Genomic DNA, 8,333 nt, shown 5'->3' on the forward strand with positions numbered 1-8,333 from the left:
TCCAAGAGGGAAAAAAGGGAAGAAACCTTAGGAGAACATCAGAGGAGGGATCCCACTCCCAGGATGGACAGACTACAATGGATGCCATGTGTACAGAATGAACAATGTATAATACATGCAATTCCTATGACAGAAATGATTCAAGTAATTGTGAGTAGTAAGCCAGGCGCACAGCAGGACCACTGCAGGGACCACCACCATCAGATAGAACCACCATCCACAGAAGCTTTGATTTGATCTGCTAATGCTAGCATGCTACCTCGGAGCCGACCGATTTCAAATGCATATTTCATGTATTTATTTATTTATTCATTTATTTAATTTTGACTAAAACGGCATTCCACAGTAGTCTGTGTCACATATTAATAATTCGAAAGAACGCTAACACTTCCTCAAACGGAGTTGCTGCACATCTTCAGCGCTCGACGAAGCCCTCGAACACAGCGGCGCTCTGTCGGCACTCGCTGATTTGTGCGCATGTGCAGTTTAGATTTTGAGGATGGGTCTATCGATGGAATCAAGATGGCGACTCTGGCGAAAGCGCCAATATATTTACTGAAGTAAATGTCCAAAATTAACCGCGGTAGCGTGTATTCTCAAGCCCCCGAGGGGTTCCGTGAAGGCAGGGATCATGTTTTGGGAGAGGAACTGACCGGGATTTATACCGTAACGAAATCAGCGAGATGTGCGAGAGCTATGCCCGCTCGCTGCTGCGTGTTTCGGTGGCGCAGATCTGCCAGGCTCTGGGCTGGGATGCGATTCAGCTCACTGCGTGCGATCAGCTGTCCGATGTGCTGCATCGGTATATCCAGCAGTTGGCCAGGGTCTGCCATCGGTACTCTGAGCTCTGTAAGTGCTTCGTTTAGAATCCCGATTACTTTTTTTCCAAACCGTAAACTTGAAGCAGTCGATCACGTTGTTGTTGACTGTGTCTGAAGCTGGCGCCCCCTAGCAAAGGTTGATGTGTCAAAAGTACAGTAGCTACATGGCTAGGTAGCCCCCGCAAGGCTGATGTAATTGTGACTGTGATTCCTTCCAGATGTGGTCACAACATGTGGTTAGTCGATGTTGCATGCTTAATACTACATATGTTGTTATTGGAAAAACTATTCCACTATGCTTTATACAAATACCTGTTGAGCGTCACTGATTCACAGTAGAATCAGTTGGCTTACCTCCAGCAGTATACTTTAGTTCGAGGTTCGAGGCTTGTATTGAGGTTTAAAAGGCTTGTTGTTGTGTTTCAGATGGACGGACGGATCCAGTCCTGGATGATGTCAGCCAGGCCTTCAGACTCTTGGGGGTGAGTCTGAGTGAACTGGAGGACTACGTCCACAACCTGGAACCCGTGGCCTTCGCCCAACAAACGCCCGTCTTTCCTGTCAGCAAAAACAACGTCCTGCAGTTTCCCCAGCCTGGAGCCCGAGATGCAGAGGAAAGGAAGGATTACATTCCAGATCACATGCCACCCCTGGTCTCCCTGCAAGAAGGTCAGCACATATATGACTATATGGAAATCTCAGAGTGTGTGTATTTTTTGTTTTCCATTAGTGGGGACAGTTCATTTTTGGTAGACAATATGTTCTTAACCAGCCCACAGTTTGTAGGATATAATGTGAATCAAACACTCACATTCAGTAGTAGTAGTCAGTAGTATTGGAAGCAATTTATCCAAAGTTCATGATGGTTATCGTTTTTGTTTTTCCCCAAATGTTACCATCTCCATTTAACACCAATGTCATATCAAAACATTTAAGATGAATCTAAAAAATATCCAAACATTGTGACGGTTATGCCTTGTATTGGACTCTAGATGTCGCTTGGCCCACCCAATAATAACCTGTATGTGTCAAATGAGGTGTTGTGATTGTACGAATGAATGTATATTTATTAAAATATCGCGTTGACGTGGCGCAGGGCTAGACAGGGTGCGCTGGGGACCGCAAGGTTGGAGGTTGGAGTGTCCCTGAGCAAGACACCTCACCATTAATTGCTCCCTGGGCAAAAATATAAAAAGCCATGGGTTAAAAAAATGCAATGCAAGTCGCTTTGGATAAAAGGGTCAGCTCTATGATCTGTAATGTAATGTAAAAAAACAGTACTCAACTCGTGTTTTTGTCCTTTTCCCCACTAGAAGAGGAGGAGGAGGAGGCGGCCCTCGCTGACATGGGCACTTCGGCCGAAGCTATGCAGGTGGCTCTGGAGGACGATGAGGAAGAAGTGGACGAGGATGAGACTGTCAACGACGAGAACCACCCACTGAAGAGGCACTTGGACAGTCCTGATGCGGCTCTGGGCATGATGCCTACCTCCAAGAGACCACGCATGTACCCTGGCCTCAGCCCAGAATGGGGGGTTGAGCCCAGGGAGCCCCTCACCTCTCTCAACCCTCAACGTGTTCCCCCAGGCGTGCTGCCTACTCATGATAGCCTTGACCCCCTGTCACCCGAAACACCTGCTGGAGCCCTGCCCCCCTTCAGACCTCAGCCGGTGGTACCAAAACACTCTGATCAAAAGGGCCTTACCACTCCAGGAAGAAAGTCTAAGGTTTCATCGCCTGGCAGACAACGGACTAAGTCCCCTAAGGGGGTCATTCCTGTTCCGGTGGGTGGCAGTCCCAGCCATCCTCCAAAACCGCCCAAGGAAAAAAAGAAATCTCCCGGGAGAGCAAAGAGTCCTAAAAGCCCAAAGAGCCCAAAGATGGTTTCAGCTAAAGCATCCCAACCCCAGAACAAGACGGATAGGATGCTTAAGCTCCCGCTGTGCACGCTGAACGAGAGGATGGGCAAAGAGAACATCCACATGCGTCAAAATATAGAAGACAGGGAGTTGGCTGAGGGCCCCTTCAAGAAAATAGAGCCTGATAATGCAGCCATTGATGATTCCATTGATGCTGTGATTGCCAGAGCGTGTGCTGAGCGGGAGCCGGATCCGTTCGCTTTCTGCTCGGGTTCTGATTCGGACAGCAATGGATTCTCCAGCCCCAAGAGGCTGACCATCATGGAGCCGCCGACGCCGAAACTCTCCATCGGGATCTCCGTAAATGACACGTCAACACCACTGCACCTACAGGCACACGCAGGCCTGGGAAACTGGACTATGGATGATTCAATCAACGAGGTGATCCGGAAAGTCAACCAGGGGGGTCCTTCCGCACCACCGGCAAGCATAGCAGACTACGTGTCCTCGGGATCGGCCTCGCCGCCCACCCCTGAACCTCTGCTCAAGATGTTTGAGGAGAAGAACAAGATTGTGCCTCCGGTGGATATCAAGAAAAAGCTGAAGAAGGAACTCAAGACTAAAATGAAGAAGAAGGAGAACGACAAGCCGAAAGACAAAGACCGGGAAAAGGACAGGGGCAAGCTGAAAGAGAAAAACAGGGACAAGAACAGGGACAAAAACAAGGACTTTCCCAAGGATGCCAAGATGCCCTGGAAGGAGTTTGGAGTGAAGGACGACGAGCACTTCCTAATACGTGACTTCACTCTGCCCGAGGGCTCCATCAAGATAAAAACCCGAGATGGAGACGGCCCTAAGAAAGAGAAACACAAAGACAAAAAGAAAGATAAAGAAAAAAGTAAAAAGAACAAAGACAAGAGGGACAAGGGTAAAGACAGGAGCAAGGAAGACCGACTGAAGGCATCCGTGTTGAGTGAAATGGCACCTCTGTTCAGCCCTTCCGCCTGCCTGCGCCTCCCCTCCATGCTCCCGTCTCTGGCCCCCATCCTCCAGGATAAGGATGTGAAGAACAAGGAGAAGGACAAGAAGAAAGACAAGAAGGAGAAGAAGAAAAAGAAAGACAAGGAGAAGGAGCGAGAAAAGGCCAAAGAAAAGGAGAGGGAGAAAGAAGAGAAGAGGAAAGAAAAGGAGAGGGAAAAGGAAAAACGGGAAAAGGAGAAAGAAAAAGAGAGAATTCGATTGGAGAAGGTAATTTTTTTTTGTTTGCTATGTCATTACGTAACCCCGTTAGAGTGTCACTCATGAATACCCCGTCCTCCGTTTGCTCAGGTGAAAGCAGACACTCCGGCAGCTTTACCATCTCCGGTCATCCCCAGACTGACGCTGCGGGTGGGAGCAGGCCAGGACAAGATGTACGTTTCCTAACATGTTACATGAGGTTTTCTTTTTCTTCCTCTATCGGAAACAAAACTTAGATGGGTGTATTATTATCAACCTTCTGTAGGATTATGCCGCTTTTATTATGTTGATGGTTGTAGCAGTATAAAAAACTCTTCACAAAGCTTCCATCAAATGCCTTCCCATATTCCTAGTCTTATTTCCCCTTTTTGGTTGGGAAAGTTCCTGATTTAAAAGAAAAATAGACTTTAATAAGACATAATTATTGTTAACATTTTGAAAAAAGAGTGGCTGCTTTTCTCACATAGTAAAAAGGTGTTTTTAGTAAAAGCCAGGTTTTTACTTTTAAAAATAGTGTTTTAATACAGAAAATATCAAATATGTACGGTGTGTTTATTTAGATATATTCCATTGGTATAGAAAACTCATGTTATGTTTATGTTAGAAACAAGTATATATTTATAGACATGTCCCAAGGATTTTATTACGATATTTCCCCCAGTTAGTGGTTAGAATCATTCTGACATTTGTTTCCATTCTTTCATTAAACAGTTTATACAGAGATTGAAAAGTTTCCTATTTGTGTTGACTAGTATTTGTCTTATCAGTGTCATCAGCAAGGTGGTTCCTAATTCAGAGCCCAAGCCCCCCGCCGCCAGGTTGGGACCTGGGAATCGCCCTCAGGCCCCCCCATTGCTCCCAGTGCTCTCCCCGGTCGTGCCCATTCTGCCCCTGGCCCCCTCTCTGCTTCCACCGGCTCCGGCCCCGCCATCGTTGCTCCCCTCGGGCCCCCTGCTCTCTCCCACCGCCTCCTTCAAAACGCCGGTCCGCAGTGTGGTGACGGAGACCGTCAGCACCTACGTGGTGAGTGTTCCATCCTAATTAGTGCTTAACACTTTTCACGAAGAGCATAAAGAGTACAGGTGCTTCATCTTTTCAAGAGGTCTCATTGAATCTAGGTGAACAGTAAATAAAGTTACAACAAAGATGAAGCAAAAAGTAAATGTTTTCTTTTCACCCGATTTGCACTAATCCATTGAGTTACCGTTTGTTTCTGTTAATGCACTCAACTCAGATCCGAGATGAATGGGGAAACCAGATCTGGATTTGTCCTGGATGCAACAAACCGGACGACGGCAGTCCCATGATAGGATGTGACGACTGTGACGATTGGTATCATTGGTGAGAGACTTTTTCCTAATGACCCCCTTTGAACCGTGGTTTGCGTCTTTGTGTAACATTATAGTTAACGCGTGGTAGGAAACGCAGGACATTTTTATTATTTTTGTCAAATGTCTCATTGGTCAGAGAAAAAAAAGTAAAGCAGGGTCGGGGATAATTTAACCTAAATCCAAGGTTCATGGAAACAAAACAAAGGTGAACACCAATAGAGATTTCTCAAATGTGCACGTGTGCACATGTAAAGATGGAAACCGCATGCTATGTATGAACATCTTCAATCAATCATTGAATCCAGCAGCACAGCTGTACATGCACCTCTGTGCTCTTAGTGTAGGAGAGTCAGAGTAGGTCAGTGAACAATTAGATGACAGCGGACTGAATCCGCCTGTAAAGAACGATACGTTGAAGCTCCGTGAACATTAACATAAGTGAGGTTGTTCCAACCGTTCAGCTAGTTTGGTTGTTTTCAGTCTCCAGCCACATAGAGCCTCCGATCCACGCAGCTCTGCCCCGCGTCATTGTACCCTGCAGGAAAATAGGCTCTTCAGACAATGTTGGACATTTGCTGCTTCAGTTTTTCCAATTCAAATGCAAGTATTCCGCTTGTTTGACTGGAGTAATTTAGTTAACTTGGAATATCAAACAAAAAAAGTGTTAGGTGCCAAACTCAATGACAATTGTAGGAATGGCTTCTTTTCTCCTGCCTGAACCGTCTTCTTTCTTCTTCTGTGTGCTCAGGCCTTGTGTCGGGATCACCGCCGCCCCCCCTGAGGACCAGCAGTGGTTCTGTGTTAAATGTGCCAGTAAGAAGAAGGACAAAAAACATAAGAAAAGGAAACACAAAGCGCATTGAGACTATGCAAAAAACACATATTTGGGACTTTTTTGGACATGAAGCCATCACTGGACACCCGTGGCACTGCTGTAAAATTAAAAATTAAAAAAGTTTAAAATTGTGGCTGATACGAACATCTGATGATTTCTTAAGGATATCAGCGTTTTGAGATGGTAAGAAAAAAGGCTTTAACCAGCACATATCCAGCCTTAGTTCTCGTGTGTTTTTTCCCTTTTCACCTGTGAGTTGTGTGCTCGTTGTCTTGGATGTCCAGTCTTCGGAGGTCATGCCCATCATGTTTGAATGAGGAGGCCAAGACAGTTTGTCTCATCAAAGCAGAGAAAAACCACCATTCATTGTCCTTATTTCTGTTCCCTTTGTGTTCCAAGGGAATGACCACCAAGTCAAACAGTTTTTTTCTGCAGTATCATTGGAATGTCATGTATATAACGAGGATGGCATCAGGTGTGTATACATATGTCAATACCAACTTCCCAGCCAGGTGCATTTCATTCTTAGGATTCTGACTTGTTAAATCCATTCTCACATATTGGGTTTTAACTTGAATGATTTCCTGTAACTTGTGTACATATTTTTTTATTTTTTCTTCATATGGATATGTCCTGGAGTTAATACTGTAGCTGTGCTTGTAATTCATTTCGTTGATATTTCAATATTAAAGATGAAAGGTCTGTGTAACCACAGACTTTAAGACGTAATTGTCATTACCATTCAAAATTGACCTTAAATTGGATTTCAGGTTGTTGTTTTTTCAGTAACTGATATGTTTTGTATTTGCTTGAATCGAATAGATTAAGAATAGTTCAACACACTGGGTTTCAGAAGAGGTAAGATCCAAGAGCCTTCTTTCCAGCAGTCTACGCAGTGCATCAGCCCTGGCTTCTCTGCGCACCTCATTCCGTCAGCTATCTGGGAGAGTGCTCAGACTGTTGTGGCTATATTGCATGCCCCTAATTACTGTCATTGCAGATTGTTTGGCTCTACCAATGGAGACGCTTCCACGGTAGTGGGGAGTTGACCAGGTGTGACGTATGTCTCCATGTATGGACATACCTGATTGAAGTGGGCGTGGCCTCTCTGGATTACCCAGGATAAAGGAACCAGTGACGCGTCGCGGGGGTTGGGCGAACAAACAGACTCCACAAGGCCTTTGTTCTCGAAAGGCCTTTTCCCCGCACTTGTGTTAATAGACAATAAAATGATTTCATGCAAACCAGAAACCTCTTCTTATTGGAATCTTTCCTTGTACTTAACAAATTGGTGCCGAAACCCGGGAACACAAGGATCCAGTCCATGAAGAATAAGAAGAGAAGATTGACTTGGAGTGAAGGATTGTTTGAAAGACGCTGCAGAGGAAAGTTCAAATCCAAGTCATGGATCCAACGGAATTCAAGCAACTGAGGATAAGGCGAGGAGTAGTCCGAACTGCAACAACAAAGCTCAACCAGAAGATCGATGGTGAGTTGGATAAAGAAGAACCATGCTTTGAGAGACTGAAAGAATTGTTTGATCAGACTCTCAGAGAACATGATAAAGATGTTGAAGCAGAAACGGAAGAAGAGGATTTGGAAGATGAGATGACTATAGCATTGGAGTATATGGATGCAATAAGTGTGCGGAAAACAAGAGTTGCGCGTTGCGCAAGGAAGATGCAGAAAGCCAGTCCGGACAGAGTGAGCATGGATCTGGGCCTAGACGAAACACAATCAAACTTCCCAAATTAGTCATTCAGACGTTTTCTGGGGAGATATGTGAGTGGCAAGGATTTTGGAGTCAGTATGAAACAACCATCCATGATAATGAAGGTCTGAGCAAGACTGATAAATTCAGTTTTTTGAAATCATTTCTGGATAGCACCGCCGCGGGTGCAGTAGCAGGCCTCACTTTGTCTAATATTAATTATGACACTGCCATTGATCTGCTTAAAACCCGATTTGGCCGAAAAGATTTAGTGATTAATGCTCATATGAATAAGTTATTGAACATGACTCCTGTAAGCCGAGCAACTGATGAATGCGCCTTGCACAAATTGTATGATAACTGTGAGATACAGGTGCGTAGCCTTGATGCACTCGGTGTTGTAGCGGACACCTATGGAAGTTTATTATGTCCTATCTTGTTGAAAATGATTCCAGAAGATATTGCTCTTGCATTCACAAAACCAGAAGCCGATAATGTTCTCAAAGCAAAGGAGTAAATGGACTTTCTGAAAAGAGAG

The 8,333-nt window shown here is 45.0% G+C and overlaps 1 protein-coding gene across 1 annotated transcript; it reads left to right on the plus strand.

Moving 5' to 3' along the window:
- Nucleotides 1–476: 476 nt before the first annotated feature.
- Nucleotides 477–7,335, plus strand: LOC120812722 (transcription initiation factor TFIID subunit 3-like). Its single transcript, XM_040168889.2, has 7 exons — nt 477–849; nt 1,248–1,490; nt 2,135–3,927; nt 4,009–4,091; nt 4,686–4,941; nt 5,153–5,259; nt 5,998–7,335. The coding sequence occupies exons 1-7, from the start codon at nt 684–686 to the stop codon at nt 6,110–6,112; spliced, it is 2,763 nt and encodes a 920-aa protein (XP_040024823.1). The 5' UTR covers nt 477–683; the 3' UTR covers nt 6,113–7,335.
- The last annotated feature ends 998 nt before the right edge of the window (nt 7,336–8,333 follow it).

The sequence above is a fragment of the Gasterosteus aculeatus genome, chromosome Y, assembly GCF_964276395.1.
Source record: "Gasterosteus aculeatus chromosome Y, fGasAcu3.hap1.1, whole genome shotgun sequence".
Lineage (NCBI taxonomy): Eukaryota > Metazoa > Chordata > Actinopteri > Perciformes > Gasterosteidae > Gasterosteus > Gasterosteus aculeatus.

Bases quoted from the DNA above. Each gene is read 5' to 3' on its own strand.
- LOC120812722 (XM_040168889.2), top strand. From the start codon at position 684: ATGTGCGAGAGCTATGCCCGCTCGCTGCTGCGTGTTTCGGTGGCGCAG. The intron at 4,092-4,685 runs GTACGTTTCCTA...TTGTCTTATCAG, and splicing joins GGAGCAGGCCAGGACAAGAT to TGTCATCAGCAAGGTGGTTC. The intron at 4,942-5,152 runs GTGAGTGTTCCA...CACTCAACTCAG, and splicing joins AGACCGTCAGCACCTACGTG to ATCCGAGATGAATGGGGAAA.